At 38.6% G+C, this 19,849-nt stretch overlaps 1 protein-coding gene across 1 annotated transcript in view; it reads right to left on the minus strand.

Moving 5' to 3' along the window:
* Window positions 1–6,844: 6,844 nt before the first annotated feature.
* Window positions 6,845–19,849, minus strand: part of FOCAD (focadhesin) — a 92,143-nt gene continuing 79,138 nt past the window's right edge. The window contains exons 35-45 of the mRNA XM_066568792.1: window positions 19,588–19,690; window positions 18,764–18,844; window positions 17,591–17,719; window positions 16,452–16,567; window positions 14,964–15,224; window positions 14,262–14,351; window positions 12,567–12,744; window positions 11,060–11,172; window positions 9,876–10,127; window positions 8,648–8,723; window positions 6,845–7,278 (exon numbers count right to left, since the gene is read on the minus strand). Of these exons, the coding sequence (XP_066424889.1) occupies window positions 7,205–7,278; window positions 8,648–8,723; window positions 9,876–10,127; window positions 11,060–11,172; window positions 12,567–12,744; window positions 14,262–14,351; window positions 14,964–15,224; window positions 16,452–16,567; window positions 17,591–17,719; window positions 18,764–18,844; window positions 19,588–19,690 (1,473 nt within the window). The 3' untranslated portion in view covers window positions 6,845–7,204. The remainder of the gene's footprint in view (window positions 7,279–8,647; window positions 8,724–9,875; window positions 10,128–11,059; window positions 11,173–12,566; window positions 12,745–14,261; window positions 14,352–14,963; window positions 15,225–16,451; window positions 16,568–17,590; window positions 17,720–18,763; window positions 18,845–19,587; window positions 19,691–19,849) is intronic.

A 19,849-nucleotide genomic window follows, 5' to 3' on the forward strand; every position in this document is an offset into this window, starting at 1 on the left:
ATATGTTGTTCCTAAAAGGGAACTGAATGACTGTCAAAAGCCATGTGCAAAATTCTTGGCATTTGACTCAATTGTATTGCTCCTCATGCTTCTCTAGGATAAACTGTGAGAATGCAAGTAGAACATAGGCTTTTCAAAGGTTGGCAATGAAGAATATACACAGCAACCCAATGGATTAAACAGGCAAAAATAGCCAAATAATTCCTTAGAGGCTGGCAGGAGCTTTTCTGATGTTTCATCTGTATTGATTATCACCTATGTTTCAATTCAAGCATATGGGGGAGAAAAAGTGAGGCTATTTTTTTTTTAGCTGACTGAAAACTGTGAGAAGGGAGCCTAGATAGTAGGAGTAGGAGAGACAGTAATATTTAAAGGGAAACTAAATACTGTTAAAATATGAAGAGGCTTTTGCCTGTGTGACTTTTCAAACCATGCAGCCTAAGAGGTTATATAAGGAAACAGTGAAGCTAAATTAATTTGTTATGAAAGGTCACCTACTATAATTTCTATTTATTTAATACATGTGGCAGACAATGCCTGCAGACTGTTTTGACCACTGAATATTTACAGACCATAAGGAAGAAGATTAGCTTAGAATAGTATAGTGTCAACCCTGGATTTGTTTTTTTCAAACCACTGCAAACAGAATTTGGAACTTTGTAGAGCAACAGGAGTGCTTTCACTTTGGGCTCCTGTCTGACCCAAACTGATCCAAGTGTGAACAGTGTTAAGAAACATATAGAGCAGCTGAATAAGGTGACAGTTTTGAAGACAGCCAGAGTAAGTCCACATTAAACTACTATATAGCTTGCTAAAGTTGAAACATGAACATTTTTTCCCTTGGAAATTCAACCCAACATGCCAGAAACAGCTGGTTCCAGCCAGTTCCAAAATGGAGCCACTGCAGGACACTGCTGTGCCAAACAGCAAAGATGATGCTCTGGCGTTTCTCTGAAAACTTAGGAAAAGGTAGGAAATGTTACACAGTTGCAAGAAAGAAGAGTAAGAAAAATGTAAGAGAAACAGCTCTTGACACCAAGGTACATTGACACCAAGGTCAATGGAAAAGGAGAGGAAGAGCTATTCTAGGCACTGCGGCAGATTCCTCTGCAGGCCATGAAGAAGACCATGGTGGAACAGGTTGTCCCTCTGCAACCCAAGGAGAAACAGACCAGACAGGATTATCACATGGCAGCCTGTGGAGGATGCCAGGCAGGAGCAGGTGGCTGTGCCCTGAGGGAAGCTGCAGGCCATGAAGAGCCCACACAAGCAAAACAGGAACTGTGGCCCATTTGGGACCCCTATTGAGGTAGCTTTTTCCTAATGGACTGTAACCCATTATGCTAGAGCAGTGCTTGAAGAGCTGCAGCTTGTGAGAAGAAACCATGAAGGACTGTGCCTCATGGGAGGGATCCCCATGCTGGATCAGAGCAACAATGAGAAAACAAACAAGCAGCAGAGATTAAGGTTTATTACCTAAGTGCAATCCCCACACCCACCTTATACTGCCTGGGGAGGGAGGAGGTAGAAAATGCAGGACTGAAGGAGTAAAGTGAACCTAGGAAGAGGGGAGGCATAGGCGGGAGGTAGTTCTAGTTTTGCCTTTTTTCTTTCCATCCTACTCTATTTTTAATTGGCAATAAATTTTTCTTCCACAAGTTGAAGTTGTGTTTGTGACAGTGAATAGTAAATGGTCAATCTGTCTTTATCTTGACCCATGAACTTTCTCATCCTATTTTCTCCCTGTCCTGTTGAGGAGGAGAAGGGAGATTGAATGTCCCTCCCTGTTGAGGAGATGGGGCTGAATGGACATCTGGAAGGCAGCTGAGGTCAAACCTATCACAGATAAAGCCATGTTTATTGTTATATGTTAAAAATGTTACATCTTGAGTCTTATAGCTGGGTAAAAGGCTGGAATAGGAAAAGGATTCTTTAAAATTCACTATGGAGAGGTTCCCCAAGTGTAATCTGCATGAAAAAGGTATGGAGCTCATGGGAGAAGGCTTCACCTTCTTCTGGTACAGAGGTAACTTGGAGCACGCAGTTGGGAGATTGAGGCAGTCAGCCTTCCATGTGCGACCACAAAAGACCACTCTTACTTCACCTCCAATGCCTCACCTAAGTTCCTGGAAAAACTCAGAACTGAGCAGGCAAAAATATGTTTGAAATAATGGCTTTTATGACAGTGAGTTGTACTTCAATGATTGTAGCCTGTTAGGGAGGGATGGGATCCACCTGTCTAAAAAGGGCATGAGAAGTTCTGGCAGCAGACTGGCCAATTTGGTGAGATGGGCTTTAAACTGAATGACTTGGCTGAGGTCCAAAGTGGCAATTCTCATGCCATTGATTCCTTCTGGGAAGTGGGCCATGCCAACAAGGGCAAGCTTGCCTGCCTCAAGACGAGAGTCTTAGAGCTAACCACATCAAGGGTGTGTATAGCAATGGGGAATCCTCTTACACTCCTCCCAGGGAACCTGGATGCTCAATGCCTCCCTGAAGTGCCTGTACACAAATGCACATAGCACAGAAAATAAACAAGAAAAACTGGCAATGAGTCATGTTCTCACTGCAATTTCAGAGACATGGTGGGATAGCTCACCACTGGTATGTTGTCATGGATTCCTGCGTACTTTTAAGAAAGGACAGGTGAGTGAGGTGAGGTGGTGGAGCTGGTCTTCATGTGAAAGAGCAGCAAGCTCTGCCCAGGGACAGACAAGGAGTTGAGAGCTTCTGGGTAAAAATTAAGGGACAGCCTAAAATGGGTGACAGTGTTGTGGGTGTTTACTACAGGCCACCTGACTCAAACAAGGAAGTTGATGAGGCTTTCTATGTGGGCAACTGGAAGTAGCCTTGAGATCATGGGCCCTGGTCCTTGAACTCTCTCCTCTGAGAATTCAACAATCCTGATAATTGTTGGGAGGCACAGCATGGCTCGGCACACAGTCCAGGAAGTTCCTGTAGATACAGGAAGATAACTTATTAATGCAAGTGGTGGAGGAGCCAATGAGGAGAGGTGTGTTGCCCTCCAGAGGACCCTTCCCACTCCAGTAATTCTGTGATTCTCTGAACTTAAATCTTTGTGGTAGAATCATTAAGGTAACAGCATGCCCAGATCTCTTTATACAGGGGTGCTCTCCAGTGACTTTTCTACCCATTTAGACTTGTATCAGGAACCTGATAACTGGTGCCTCTGTACCAGATGCAGAATCCACCATTTTAACTTGTTAAATTTCATGCCATTAATCATAGCCAAATCCTCGACTATCCACATCTTTCTGCAAGGTCTCTTGTCCCTCAAGAGTCAACAGCAACTTTCAAGTTTAGTATTATCTGCATACATAATTGTGTATTCAACTCCTGTCTCCTAATCATGGATAAATACATTGAACTGAACTGGCCCTAGATTTGAAACCTGAGGAACACTGCAGATGACTGTTTGTCAGCTCCCTGCACTACAACTCTTTGAACTCCACCCTTCTGCCAGTTCTTTAACCAGAACCATGCACCATGAACCCACTCATTTCACCGTTGGACAGCTTGTTCAGACAGATCTTGTAAGGGACAGTATCAAAAGCCCCACTAGGTGGGTGGCTATATCATAGAAGGGTATCAGATGAGTTACTCAGATGAGTTACTTTCCTGTTGTGAACTCATGTTGACTGCGCTTGCGTATTGTTCTTTAAATGCGTTTCAATAGTATCCAGTATGATCTTGGTAAATTTTCCCTGGTAACGAAGTTAACAGACCTGCAGTTGTCTGTGTCTTTCCTCAAGCCCTTCTGGTAAACTGTATTAATGTTGGCCAGCTTCTGGTCAGCAGGGATTTCCCCAGACTCCCAAGAGGTAGCTCCTCCAGTTCTCTGGGATGAATCCCATCAGGCCTCACAGACTTAACAAAGATGAAAGTGATATAACTGCTCATTTACAGTTTCAGTGTCCAGAAATGGAAAGTCACTGCTGCTGTATGTTCTCTAACTGAGAGAACAGGCCAGACCAGTGTGTATCAATGTTATTAATGACTGATACAAAAGCATTGTAATACCTCTGCCTTTTCCTCATCCTTTTTTCGGGTTGACTACCTTCATCAAGAACTGGTTGAATATTTTCCTTAGATTTCCTCTTGCTCTAAACATACTCAGAATTTCTTTTTTTTTAATCTGACCCAACACTGGCCAGTTTCAACTCTGAGCTTTGGACTTTTGTGTTTTCTCCCTACACATGGGAACCACAGCTCTATAATCATCCTGTGAGGCCTGACCTTTCTTACAGCCATCATTCTTTTCTTTATGAGTTCCAAGAGGAGTTCCCTGTTTAGCCAAGCTGCTCTTCTGCCCTTCTCGCCTGACTTTCGGCATAGTGTGATTTGCTTGCTCCTGTGCTTCTAAAAGGTTGCTCTTAAAAATGGACCAGCACTCATGGATCTCTAAGCCCTGAAAACACTGCTAACTAGCTTCCTGAGCAGTTTAAGGTTTGCTATTCTGAAATCTAGGATAGCAACTCTGATGACTTGTTTCTCCTTTACACCAAAAAATTTAAACTCATCATTTAAACTCATGATTACTGTGGCCAAAACAGCGATCTAAAAATCCCATCTTCTCCTTCACTATTCACAAACAGCAAGTTGGGGATGGGTGAGGGCAGGGGGAGAGTTGAGGGGGACCTCTTTGCTAGTTGTCTCAATGAATACTTGTGGCAAGAAATTATTTTCAATATACTTCTGGAATTTCTGAGACTTCCTTGTCACAGTTGTCTGGCATTTCCAGTTGATGTCCAGGAAACTGAAATTTTCCGTAAGAACAAGGGCTACTGGTCCAGAGATTTCTCCTCATTGCCCATAGATTAAATAATCACTGCTAGCATTGTGACTGAGTGAACAGCAGTAGACACCTACAGTGACATCTGCTTTGTTTTCCATCTCTCTAATTCTCACTCGGGGGCTTTCAACCACATTATTCCTAACTGCAAGGAATGACAGTGAAAACTGTGCCTTCCAATGGCAACTCTTTTGCCTTGCCTATCCCTCCTACAGCCCTGCAGCCTGTAGCTCTGCATGCCAGCATTCCAGTCATGGAACTCATTCTACCAAGTCTCACTAATCCCAATCTCATAGTTTTGGGAGCTGTCAAATGCTTCCAGTTAATCCCGTTTGTTTCATGTATCATGTGCATTGGGGTTCAAACATTTCAAATACTCTCTTAAGCTCTCAGTGCTGTTCTGCTAACATTGCCACCCTCAGGGCATGCTATGCCATCCCTTGGCTTCCATGTTCTACTACACATCAGTAGGAATTTAGTTAATTCAGATGTTTACATATTGCTCCTCTATGCAAACTGAAATACAGCAAGTAAGCATCACACAGCAATTTCCTTTAAAAAAGACAAAATTTCATCTGAATTAAAATGCTAGTTGACATGCAAACTGAGATGATTAAAGGTGTAAGTTTGAAACAGTACATTAGAGATGGAACCATTACAGTGACATATTTGGCATTGTTACAGATTACTAAGAAGTGCACACAAATGGAAAGTCGTGAACTGAGACGCACACTCACTGACAAGGACTTTCAGTAAGTCCTTCTGCACATTCACCTTTCAGACAGTTTTCTCAGTATAGAGTTGCGTATGCAGCAGAAAACTACCACTAATTATACACTATTTTGGAAAGGCAAACAAGTACTGCATTAATCCTTTACACACCCAATCAGTGAAGAAATGCTCAGCCTTCACACAGTACCCCTTTGGATGAGAAAATCCTAGAAAGAGTCATGGAATCATAGATTTAGAAGGGGGCTATAAGGATCATCAAAGTCCAGCTCCTGGATCTGGACAACCCCAAGAGTCACACTGTGCGCCTGAGAGCACTGTCCTAATGCTTCTTGAACTCTGTCAGGCTGGTGCTGTGAGTTCCCTGGGGAGCTGTTCCTGTGCCCAGCCACCCTCAGGGTGAAGAACTTTTTCTGAATATCCAACATAAACCTCCCCTGACACAGCTTCAGGCCATTCCCTCAGGTGCTGTCACTGTCACCACAGAGAAGAGCTCAGTGCCTGCCCCTCCTCTTCCCCTCACAAGGAAATTGTAATGGCAGTGAGGGCTCTCCTCTGCCTCTTCTTCTCCAGGCTGAACAGACCAAGTGACCAAGAAGTCAGAGGAGAATTTCTTTAACAGAGGAAATGTTATCAGTCCTGAAAATATGATAACTCCTCCGGGGGGGTGTGTCTTCTAGATGTATGGAAATATAATTTCCTGATCAAAAATCAACAATGCTCTTACCAGTACTGTTTTGAAAGACACTAGGGACCAGTGCGCAATTATATTCAGTTAATTTTTGTCTACTTCAGCAAGGAGGATTGCTAAATATAAAATCTCTTGTAATACTTGTCTTGGCAAGATTGCAAACTGAAAAAGTCTCTATTCCTTCAGAAAAAAAGGTAATAAATAAGGAAAATAGCAGGGGCTAATCTGTTTAAGATGATAAATGTGGAAAAGAGTCACTATATTGTCCCTTTTCCCTGGAGGCAGAGGAAGAATTCTCATTATGTGCAGAGAAGTGTCAAGGAGACAAGAACAGTTACAAGTGGAAAGAAAATGGCAACTGTCCTGGAGCTGCAAATACAACAGCCATCAGGATTACTGACTCATTTCAGCAATCTTTATAAAGCCATTGCAACCTAGACATGCATACCACCCCTCTTCAGAAACCCTGCTCACACTATATAGTCATAATGCGTTGTCATTACTGCACAAGAACATTGTGTTATTACTAAAGGAAGGATTATCAGTTCAAAAATAATGCTCATTCCAAGTCTGTTACACTAAAGCATACTTTAATAAATACGCTATATCCATCAAATTTTACTAGTTTGTTTTATTCTCAGCCATTCCTTCAAAGCTCCCACGAATTAAAGGAATATTCGTTCCAGCTCTTGAGGTTCCCAGATGTCACTGAAACAATTCAATTGAAACTGAATGTGTACTTTTCATTTAGATTCAGCACATTTGCAAAACAGTAACACATCACTTAAAGACAAAATATTGTTTTTCATAGGAATTTTTGTGATGAAGCAAAAGGGTAAAAAAAATCCAAACCCAATTAAAAATCTTGTGATAGGAATTGTCTTGGAAATACAGCTTCTTGATGCCTGAGTAATAATAATATGTTTTCAAGTACAGACAGTTTTCTTCCTTGGATAAGGTATGGTGTGCAGCTACCACCCATAAGCTTTAGTCCATACTGCTTTCTTCTTGAACTCTGCAAGAGACCTCAAGGCCAGAAGTGTAACTGTGAAGACAGGGACAAATTACATTAAATTGTGCAGTCCAAATGAAAAGATGTGACAGTATTCTTCCTAGTAATTTTACTAGCACAGGTATAGGTTTAGTTCTCCTTTTACTGACTCTTTTAATAATTCCTTCACTTGTGGTGATATACTAGCCCTTCCTCTGCTTTGTAGCACATCTCCTACTGAAATCATATCACATCATCTTCTAATTAGTCTATCACTTAGGCACACAGATCAACCAACACTGCAGAAAGCTCAAATTCAATGAGCAATAATGCAAGCCAGGACATAGGAGGCACTGGGAACAATAGAAGCACAAAATCTTAAGTCCTCTGCTCAATTCACTGATTGGAAATGCAACTCACTGATTTCTTAATTCAATTTGAAAGAATCATGTGTTTAGACAAAATCCAGTAACCAACCTAGTCACAGTCTAGTTATTCAGAAGGAAGTTTCATGTTCTAGTATGCAAAAGGAAAAAAATGGGAAGCTCAGAGGGAACAGTGACTTATAGAGATAAGTCTGGGCATACTGACAATATATGGTGAGTATCAGAACTCTCTGATGTACAGAAGAGGTTCTCCAACAGCCCTTAGCATTGCTTCTGCTGGAGATTAGCAGACATTACAGGGGAATTTATCAGAGTGACTAAAACTGCAGACATCAAAACAAGGGTAATTACCCTATTAATGCAAATAACTCAATAACCGGATTTGAAGAAGCCTTGTTTAGGTCTAACAAATCAGATGGTACAAAGGAAGTGCATTGTGTTCATGGAGAGAAGCACAAATGCACTTACCTCACTTGCAAATATTTGTGGTGTCCTCTTAAAATTACTTGCACAGATCCTACACATGTAAATAAGCAATAGGATGCATGCTAGGGCTGCAAGTCCTACCATAATTCAACATATTGTCTACTTTCCATCTTTCTTTTCATGCATCTTTTCAGCAATCCTTATTTCTCTTTCCTTTTTTCTCAGACCCCTTTACTAGGCTGTCCTAGTTCACCTCCTACCCCTTCCACACAGCGCAGTCCTTACTTGCACCTAAGTTATGTGATTTGTATTCTAGCACTAGAGGACTTCCCAATAGTATCCTGCATCTTTTTTTTAAGGGTAACTTCAAAAACAACAGACAGATCTATCAATGAAATAAGCTTGTGTACTAGATGTACCTCTAAGTCCTTTGGACCCTAAGTGCTACATCATAAGCATCGGAAGATGAAACAGCAAATGTAAAGTGTTACAGACAATAATGTCAACTTACCTGTGATAATTACCTCAAAGGCAAAATCTCACTCCTTATAACAACTGAATTTTGATCTATTCTGTTATAGAAAAATGAGGCCCAATTAAAAATATATTACCTTTCAGCAGGTCCATGGTAGATTTTGATAATGCTTCCTTAGGACATTCCATCATATTGATCAGCCATTCAATAAACTGAAGATAGAAATACAAAAAAAAAATCTGAATTAAAAAAGCTTCTGTATCAGAACATGATGAATTATTTTCAGTTTGACAGACAACATTTGATTTCTGCTAAATTCAGTTATCTAATCAGAGACAGTGGCCAATGAAGCTTCTGCCCAAAGTAAACAAAACACCCTTGAGTACATCTCCCTGTCAACGCAATTCTTCCCATAGCTGGATCTGAAACTCCTTTTGTTCCTTCTCATTATGTCAGCAATAATTCTTTGTAAGAAGAAGGCACATTAAACAGCTTCCCTCCATCTTGCCTGTTCATACCTTTAACCTATTAATATAATTCTTTCTTATCAGTCTCTTGTCCAAATGTTTTACTTCAGAACTCTTATTGCCTTTGTTCCTCTTTTGACCTCTTTTGACCTCTCTCATTTTTTGTTATTTTTTTCTGGCAGTGCAGGGTGCCTGGATGACAATATGGTATTTAAACTCATAAGGATGATTTTCAGGGCAAGGCCTCACATTCTTCCTTAAAACCTAATTAGGCACTTGCATACTAACAGCTCACCCCTGCATTCCTCTGACATTCTGAATTCTGACTTCAGGGGTAACTCTGAGCACAGAAGCATGCTCAGAGAGTTCTCAAGAGATTCCAGTTTGCACAAGACAGCTAACTACTAATCTATAGATCAATAACAGTACTTCCACATATAGCAACTACATGAATTGCACAGAAGGTTTGCCAAATTAGGCCCAATTTTCCACATTTATTTTCAAATCATACTTCAAAATAAATGACACATACTGCAAACTGTGAAGAAGATCTTTGATTGCTCTGAATTTACAGTTTGGTGTGTCCAGCTGCAGAGGATCCTTTCAGTGTTTAAAACACAGACTTGCTACCAGCAGCTCCCAATTCTCTTCTCCTGGCTGTATTTTCTTAAGAGTTTGACTCCCAGCTTTGGAATTTTATATTTTTTTGCAACTCTCAAATTTTACTTAAGAAACTACTTTCATATCTGATTAACAATAAAGTGAGATCACAACTGAGATGCAATAAAATATAGAGGAAATAACTGCTCTATCTACGATCCAAGGTGACTACCAAAAATGGGGTGCTTTCTCATGTAAAGTGAGATGCTACTCAAATTGCACTACATGCAATTTTACCTTCTGTGTTTGTTCTTTCCATGGTTCTTTAGCCAGCAAAAGGGAAAGACTACTTGGAAGGAGAGTGAGAGTCTCTTGCACAGCAAACTTGTCAGTGGGGTGCTTGCCAATGTGCTCCTCATATAATTCTGGTGATACCATGTGGTGTTTCCACAGTGACCAGTCAGCACTGAGGCCAAGCAGTAATGGTGCACCATGGTCAGCCCAGGCCAAAACAGAAGCTGCAAACAACCACACGAGGAAATCTATGCACTAAACAGGGAAAAGACAAAAATGCACTTCATTAAATGAATAATACAGAAGGAGAAAAAAAATTTAAAACCTCACCAAAAAAAAAAAAACCAAACCAAACCCAAAAAAACCCACCAACAAAAAACCACAAAAAACTCATCCAAAAAAGAAACCAACCAAAGAAACCCAAGACCAAAATCCAGATGATGACTTGCTCTTAAAAACAATCATCTAAAAAATCAGGCAAAATTCAAAATGCAAGAACTAAAAAGTTTTTAATATCCTTCTATGCTTTCAAGAGCATAAACCTCTTTATAAATTCAAACTAAAATGTCCACATAAAGAAAAGTAAAATCACACTCTTCTAAAATCATCTTTTAGATTAAAGCTGATCTACAACTCACTTAAAATGGGGAAATAACTTTTTCACAGCAACCTGACTGTTGAGGGAAATCAGAGATGGCCACCTTTGTGATCCTTGCTATAAATGGTTGGGAAATATTGCAGCAATATAATTAATGCCCTCCTGATCTAAGCAGCAGCTTATTTTATGTCCCCAAACAGAAGCTCTAAAATTGGTGAACAACATAATTTCTTTAAAACTGTCCAAGCCCTCTCAGAACCAGAAACTACACAGTTCTGACCTGCCTAGACAGTTCTATTAGTGAATTCAAAATTTTCCTTCAATTGTTCTAAATACAGTAAATTTTAAGGAATTATTTCCTTTAGTTGCCTTAAGGTTCCATCATAACTTAAACATAAAAGTTATTTTAAAGTAAGAGTTTTAAATACACATTCATTCACAAAAATTGTGAAGATCTTCTCTGTGGTGGTGAGATCACAGTCTTCTAAAATACAAAAGCATGGGGAATGATGCTTATTACTGCAGAAAAATGTGAAATATATCAGAACCTCCTTCTGTCCTTGCACCAAATAATTTTCACAGCCATTACCTCTTTCAGATCAACCTCTTTCAGATCACCATTTTGTAAGGGTATTGACTTGCATGCTACATTTCTGATGTAGCCCATCAGGTCTAACAGCCAGTCCATTCTTTTCAGAACTCCTAGAAAAAGAAAAAGAAGACTGACTCATGTCAAATACTAGAACACATTGCTTTTCATTAAAAAGCAAGCACAGAAAATCACTATAGCAGAAAAGTACCAACTGTAGAAGAACAAAGATCATCAACACCACTACCACATCTGATTAATTCTGCCACTGACAGAAAACATACAAGCCCTTAAATAGTACAGAAACGCTGCTTATAATGCAGGCAACACATTGAACACATGCACACACACACACAAAAAAAAGAAGCGAGAAAAAAAAAACCAAAACACAAAACCACAAACAAAAGACTGAATGAGAATTATTTCACATAATGACAGCCTGTAGGACCAAGTATGCACATATGACTGCTACAGAATCCTAAAGCCTCCCTCAATGTGCAAATTACTGTGAAAATGGTCCTACAGTGTTGAGAGAGTCAGTAAACTGTGGTCAAAGCATGAAAATAAAATCAGCCCTTAATTCATCTCAAGGATGGAAGACATTTCATTGATTCAGATTCTGCTATCCATAATCTGTTCTACCACCTAGAAGCTCACCACCAAGACCACATACAAGTGCCTCCTTTCATGCTGTCTCCTCTTTTACCCAAAGAATCCTCACTTCACTCAAGTAAAACTTACTACTGCTTGAAGTTCTTCAAACACAGTTGGCAGCTAAAGCATCTGGCAATATAATGCTTTGAAGTTGTTCAGTGAACACAGGCAGACAAAAACCTTTCTGTCATGAAAATGAGACCTCATTCTTGTATCTTTCTGTTCTTGTTTCTTCCATATCTTCCTGTGTGTTTCTCCTACTTCTCTTGCATCAGCCCCTATACTTTGTCAGACCCATAGCTGAGCCAGCCCAAATCATTAACCCACCAGATGACTATCTGGTATAGTTATGAGGAGGAAAAAAAAGGAAATTTATTTCCTGTGTTAAATCAGTGCAAGGAGTTCAGGAAAGAAAGTTATGTCCCTAGTTCAACCAGTCTCATGGGAACATCCCCCACCTTCTGTGTCACATACTGGCAAGTCAGATTTTAGGTCAGAAGATTAGCAGAGTTGCAGTATTGAGATGTACAGATGTACTATGTACATCTGTAACACTATCCTAAAAAGAGTGGGAGATACAGATCTAGTTAAAATTCTGGTCTGTAAACCACATTGATGAGACAAATGACTTGTAGTTGGACCACAGAAAAAGAAGTAACTGCAGTAAAACATAAATGCAAAGTTTGATACAAGTACTTGAATAATAAAAGAATTCTGAAGACAGTAGTTTCTAATATGGAAAAATTTGGAAACACTTTGGTAAAATTATCTTAAAATTATTTTAAAGGAACCAGTGTAGATTCATAAATATCTGTTGATTGCATTGTTGATTCTTCTTTAAGTCTAATTTTACCTGTATTTTCATGTCTCACAATGCGAGCATGATAGAAACTATGCAAGAACATCCATAAAATATTTTCCTTCTGGTGATATCCTGCCACAATATGAATCACGGCACTCAAGTTCGTCAGAGGCAATCTGCCTTGAGAAACTAAATACACTTTCACAAACGTGGCCTTCTCCATATTGTTCTGCAAATGCAATAAAAAGAAAAGTTAAATTTAAAGGTACATTTCTTGTGGGAACAGTAAATTCTGCATTCTTCTTTGTAAAAAAATTAAGAAACTCTGAATAACTAGGAGGCTTCATTTTCCTCAAGACATATTATTACACAGAAGACTGTACATGCTACTTGAACTTTACACTGTTCAAAATAGGCCAGCAAAGTAACTCAGTACAGCTTGTTTTCGTATGCTTTAAATTTTACATTCCCCTTTGAAATGGAATGAGCCAGCTTAACAGTTCTGGACACTCAAGTCTTCTTGCAAGACAGATACACTGTAGTGACAAAAAGAGGTTTTCTTAAATTATGTCTTCCAGTGTGAAATAAGAAGTGAAAAATACAAGGAAATGACAGTTCAGCTTCCACAACCTATTTGAATGCTTGATGCTCTAGTGAATTTCATAGCAAACAGAACAGAGGGCTTCAGTCAAAGATGTTTGTTTTTAAAAGCTTGATCTGAAAACATCAAGTTCTTCCACACAGGTCACTTCCTTAGCATTTCAGCTGCTAAGAATTCCACTGCTAATTGATTCCACTGGTGAGCTACAAGACAAAAACTTTTTTTATTCCATTATCATCCTCAGTCATCTTGTCCACCAGGAAACATTCTGCGTGTGAATGTAAATACAGAACATAAAGTCAAGAATGAAAGGTTTTTCAGTCAATTATTTCACATTTTTAACAGAAGCACAGATCCACCAGTTCCAGGACAGCTAGTCACCAGGATCCATTTACAGTCCAGTTTCAAGCAGGTGGGTATATTAACCAAAGAGGACTGCTAATATTAACCAAGTGGTCTGCTGTTTGCATCATTGGTCTGAGATTTAGAAGATATAACACCACTCTGGTTCACACCATTCCTGTTCCTGTTCTGAGAAGTAATTCCCAGAATCAGAGAATCAGTTAGATTGGAAAAGACCTATGAGATTATTAAGTCCAACATATGATTCAACAATACTATGTCAACAAGACTTCAGCACTGAGTGTCACATTCAGTCTTTCCTTGAACACCTCTAGGGACATTGTCTCCACCATCTCTCTAGTGTGGCACTCCCATTCTAAGGTCTAATCACACTATCTGTGAAGAAGTTGTTCCTTATGTCCAGCCTAAACCTCTCCTGGTGCAGCTTAAGAGAGACAGGAGTGCAGCTTTGCATCTTCTCATCCTGTCTGGGACTGGTTGCCTGAGAGAAGGGGCCAACCCCCACCCCCCACCTCACCAAATTAGTTAAGACTCTCTGGTTCAAATGTGCCAGGTGAAATCATGAGTATTGCAGTCTCTTTGAGAAAGTTTGGGATATGGATTCTTATCACTTCTGCTACTCTCTACTGCCTGCAGATTAAATCCAAAACACTCTTACCAACATGTCAAGTAAAACAATTAAATGCTCCCAGTGAGCTAAAATAGTCTGGTGACAATAGAAATTACAAGGTTGCTTGTTTCACATGATCTGGTGATAAAAGAGCATAATTAAACATAATTACCTTGGAGATCTGGACAATGCGATTGATCTCTGAATCATCCATTTCTGAAATACATCTGGCTACGTCGATATACATCTCCAGTTCACCTCTCTGCAAACAGAAAATTAAATGCATGTCTATTTCTGGCTTTCTTCATTATAAAAATTGGTGAGTTTAGGAACTTGTTAATGATAATGATGAATAATTAATCTATCTTCTAGCCTCACCTAATCTATTTTAGAAATTCTGTACTTGCTGAGGAATTTGACGTACATCAATATACAAAAACAATGGTATTTGAATACTTTTAAAGAATTTATTTTATTTTTAATGGCAAAGTGCCATTCCTTGGAAGTATTTTCTGTAGCTAAATAGCTTCTTTAAATCACTGTGAGAAACTGAATCCTCTGTGGGGAAAAAGAAAGCCTTCTCATTGTTCACTTCTCTTTCATTAAAATTTATTTCGGTACTAATACTGTAATTTTCCATTACTGAATCGTTTATGAGGGAGGAGTGCACGTTAGATTGGTTTCACAACATCATATTCTAAAATAACCAAAAATAAGTTAAACTGAAATTATGCTGTTATTTTAACTAATATAATTAAAAATTGTACATCTAATTAATGTTTTGAATCTGATGCATCAGTGCAAAAAGATGGGCCTTACCACCATTAAAAAAATACCTAGTGCAGTGTTCACACACCTCATTCATACTCCTCACCTGAACCTCATTTGGAAGAAGCTCATATATCTTCTCCACAGCCTGACACAAAAAGCTCCAGCAAAACTGGGCAGGGTTGGGAAGTTTCATTGCCTGGATGAGCCCCTGTAGAACACACTGGCAAATTTCTGGGTTTTTTGTGCGGTTCTTCACTTCAAATTGTTGTATCAGAAGCACTTCTGTAAAAGACTGCAGTTTGTCTTCTGCAACATGTTGCATCCACAGGGACAGGGACATGAAAAGATATTTCTGAGTTTTCATCTGAAAAGGAAAAATTTTTGCTCCATTTCAAAATCTATCTCTTCATTGACCTTGAACTATTGTTGGATAAAATTATAAAAAGAGTGGCTCAAACACGACTTATAAAAGCACTTAAAGTCATAGATATTTCTCAGGTCTTTTCTTCTTCCCTTTTTGTCATGAATTTTTTGAATTAAAAAGAGTTCAAACATGTCAATATTCTGTTTTCATTAAAAACTGAAGAACTTACTTTCAATGAACCTTAGACATCACATCCCCATATGGACAGGGCAATATTTTTACATGGCACCCACTGCATTCCTACATAAAGCATACAGACTGTCTAGACAGTCAGTGACAGAAGTATGATAGCCATAGAAACATGAATATTGCTAGCTAGTGAAGAAGAATTAATAACCTGTACGAAATGCAGAGCTTAGTTCTCCATGGCTCATCTTATTTTGTGACCTCAAATTCCCACTGCAGCTGGAAAAGTGGTAGCCAGAAATAAAATCTCTTTTTTTGGTACTTTACCAATTATGTACCTTAAAACTACCAGCAAATATTTGCATATCTAAGACTAATGAATTAAAACAAAAAACATTCCTTGAAGAGATCACAGAAACAAGCAACTAATTTTCTGAGAATTGTCATGAATCTGCTCCTGAACTTGGATAAAGTAACAGAAATGTGCAGTCAAGTATTCTGTGGGGTTCAGGGAGTTTAACATACTGCACCATGGAATCCACCTTTCAATTCCAGAAGAACAGAAAAGCAATGAAGGATAAGACCAAATCTGATTATACTGTAGGTTAGTCTGTTGGGTATCTACAAAATTAAGGCAAGGTTCTCAAGACATAGCATTTTTTACTAGTTAGCTAGATCAAGAGACCTTGCTAGAAAAAGTAGGTAAGCTTTTGGACAGATTAGGGTGGACCTTTTTTTAAAGACATTTAGCTGGTAAAAATAAAGATACTTTTTCTCCCTACATGCCATGCTTTATGTCTCCCGTTTATCAGCACTATAGGTCTTAAGCAGTAAAGTAAAACGAGTGTAGCAGGTCTTAAGTCTGCCTTGAATTTCAAAGCCCCATAATAACCTCTCTCTCACTATAAAAACTCACTAAATGGTATTTCTGAAGAATTATGAACCCAGTAATCCTTTTCTGGTGAGACACCTAAACATTGTCACTGAGGAATTTTATATGAAAGAGGTGCTGAGCTCCCACAAGTTTTCTGACATACGTACACTGAGACTGTAGATAAGGGGAGGTGCCACCCACATCCCTAAAAGCATAGCTGCATTTTGAGATGACTGGGCCTGTGTCACTGCCAGTTCAAGGCAGAGATGTTTTACCTCATCACCTAAAACAGAAGAAAACAAACTAAGTTATAAAGAAATATTTTCCCTTTAAATTTGTTCTCAACTCATAAAATAAAGGAGAGCTATTTTTCTACTAGAGCATTACAACTTATTTTTCTAAAAATCCTACTTAAAGGATTTTATCATACACATAACACATACATTTTTTAACACATACATAATAGAATACTCTTCTTTACATTCATGCACTTTCAGCAAGAAGTATCAGCATTTGTTCAAGTTATTTCAATTCACTCAGGAACAAAAATGTGGGAATGCTAAGAAAAGTAAAAATTAAAAAAAAAACAAAAACTCCTCCTTTCCAAATAAAGTCGATATTTAATCCACAGAAGGGAAAATGAGTCAATATTCCTGGACTATGATGCTGTCTGAAATATAAAACAGCCACAAAACAGATGTACTGTTTCCTCTGAAAATTCCTTGATTTACAAAAGTAAGACTCCTAAGTGAAAAGCAGGAATAAAAAAAACTCTCCAGACATTTAACAAGTTTCAGCTCTTCATAAGAATGGCAGACCTCAGTATAGGAATCTTTTTCGACTATTTTGAAAATTATTACCCTGTGTAATTTAAGAGAAAGTGCATTTCAAATTAGTGACAGCTAGATGAACTACCAAACAGTTCAAATATGTGAAAAAGTGGCATGCAGGCTCTAACACGGGCATTGGACCAAGCATTTACCAGTTACTGATAACAGGATACAAGTAGTTGAGTTTTATGATGCACTCTTATATAAATAGTTCAAATGAAAAGTTCAGGCCACTTTCACCAACATTTTAGGGGACTTCTCAGCTCTGATCTTTAGTTGTTCTTCAGTTAAACAGTATCCACATGGTGATGACAAATATATACTTGCAAACACTAAAAAGTCAGTCTTGAAAGCATAATAAAACTAGCCACTGCACTAACTTCAAGACCTGAAGAGGGCTCCAAAGTTTGTAAAAGCATTAGTAAAGAACTCTTGTGACAAATACAAAAGTCTTAATAGAAAACTACTACTCTCACCAAAGTCCAGCCTCATCAAAGGAGAAAGAATGGATGCCCAGTTTACAGGGGGATATTGATGGCTTTCTCCAACTAATGCAATGGGTGCCAGTGCTACTTTCACCAGTTCAGCTGGGACAGATTCAGGGCCTAGAACAGAAGATTCAGAGTCTGAATTGTATACATACATATTTGCCTGAACAGCTTAGCAAAGAATGTGAACACTACACTGAAGTTCAAGCTCTAGTAAAGAACTGAAAAGTGTTACAAAATCACTGTTACTTCCTTTTGCATCTGAGAATTAGCCATTTCATTTATAATGAACAGATACATTTTTAATGTCCTGTCAAACTGTTTTTTGTTAGTAATAAACAGAAACTTTCTGGTCCCTTGTTCTTGAGTAAATTTACAAGTTAATTATAGATATTCCTCATCTAGTAAGGTAGTATTTTTGCATTTCTTAATGGAAGAACAGCAGTTTTCTGATAATGCTTTCGTTTCTCATCTTGTAGATGCAGGCCAAAAGAACAGTCAGATAAGTGCTAACCTTTGCTACATATCATGTTAACTTATGTCAACATAAGTTAACGCAGTCCTCCTGGAATCAAAACATAGGCATTTTAACCACCATTTAAAGCAAAGCTTGCTTCATAGGACAGCAGTGAGCTCACTTAACTCCACATAGAAGCAATCCTCTCTATCCTACTTAAGACTACTCTGAGACATCGCTTTTACCAGGCTTCCTCATGTAAGACCATACTTTCTTCAGGCCTCTTTGCATCTATCCCAGCAGTAATCTGTTTAATACCATTCTGTTACAGAGAATCTTAATCCAGCATCACTTAAACAAGGGGCAGCATAAAGTTGGTCTGATGATGGAGTATTAACTGAGCATACAGGCTAACACTTAAAAATTATTAGACTTTCCTTCTCATAGGGAAGAAACATCATCTCACCAATAGAGAGAAAAGGGTTTTAAAAGTCAAAAATCAGGTGGAGAAAACTAAAGTCCTAACTACACAATATTAACTTATCTTTATGATTGTAATTAAATTTCTTTTTTAAATACCTCACATTAGCGAAGTTCAAATTTGTACTTAGAAAAGTTCTCTTAGCAAATAAAAACAAGTGTTTAAGGTCATCTTTTATAGCCAAAACAATTCTCCCAGAGTAATACTGTAGTTTGATCCTTACCTTTCTTTCCCCCTTCAATAGCAAAGTCAATGGCTGCCCTGATAAAGCTGTTTACAGGTAAGTAGCCAAAATCTGGAGGAACTGTGAAGATAAAAAGACTACTTATATTCTAAAACATCATCAGCAAAATTATAACCTTCTGCTCCCAGGTAAATTTAAAGGCCAAACTGAGCTGTGTTTGAGCTAACTGATTCTGTAGGTGACTCAGAGTATTTAGACCACAAGACTGATGGACATATTGGCCTTTTCACCTTTAAGGCAAGCTAAACATTTCTGGTGGTGAGAGGTGCCAGATCTGAAAAAACAAATTCACAGATCAACTGAAAAGCCAGGGATACGAACTTCCTTAAAAATACATTGGGCACTGCAAGCTGGGCTTTGAAAGGGAGTGCTTCAAAATTTTAAGAAGTCTAATGGAGCAGAGACATTTCATATCTATCTAACCTTAGGCAGGAATGTGTGCATGCAGGCATACATAAGAGCAGAAACTTTGAAAGACTTTTCCCTGTGATGTTCATCTACATTTTGTATTTTTGGTTCCCAGATTAGTTTACACCAAAGCAAACAGCTTCAACTTCATTAGCTTTTGCTTGTTACTGGTATTTCATTAATTATTAATTATCCAGCCTTTACCAATGGATATTGAAACAACACTTAAAGTTAGCAATGTATCGGCCACCCGGAAAGGGCACAGCTAACCAGAGAAGATCTGTTCTAGGAAAATACTTCTAAAATGTTAGCATTATCTCATGTGTTCCTCACTGTCTTTTTAGTGATGCGCTATTTCTACATGTTCTTTAAGAAGCAGTAATAAAGCATCTTACCAGATGCTCTGTTCTGGGTAGAAGACAAACAGGACATGTGAAGACGTCCCAGAAGTCTTGCTGCATTTGTCTGAAGACCAATCTGCTCAGAGAAACTAATTATCTGTTGAGACAATAAAGCACTAGTTAGACAAATTTCCCTACACTGCCTCATTCAAGCTGGACACAAACATTACGTAGCTCCTTTCAAACAGACTTGTCTTGCTTGTGCAAGGTGTGAAGGTATGCTAGTGCATTATCCCAAGGAGGAAATAGAGGCTAC

This window comes from Molothrus aeneus, chromosome Z (genome assembly GCF_037042795.1).
Source record: "Molothrus aeneus isolate 106 chromosome Z, BPBGC_Maene_1.0, whole genome shotgun sequence".
Lineage (NCBI taxonomy): Eukaryota > Metazoa > Chordata > Aves > Passeriformes > Icteridae > Molothrus > Molothrus aeneus.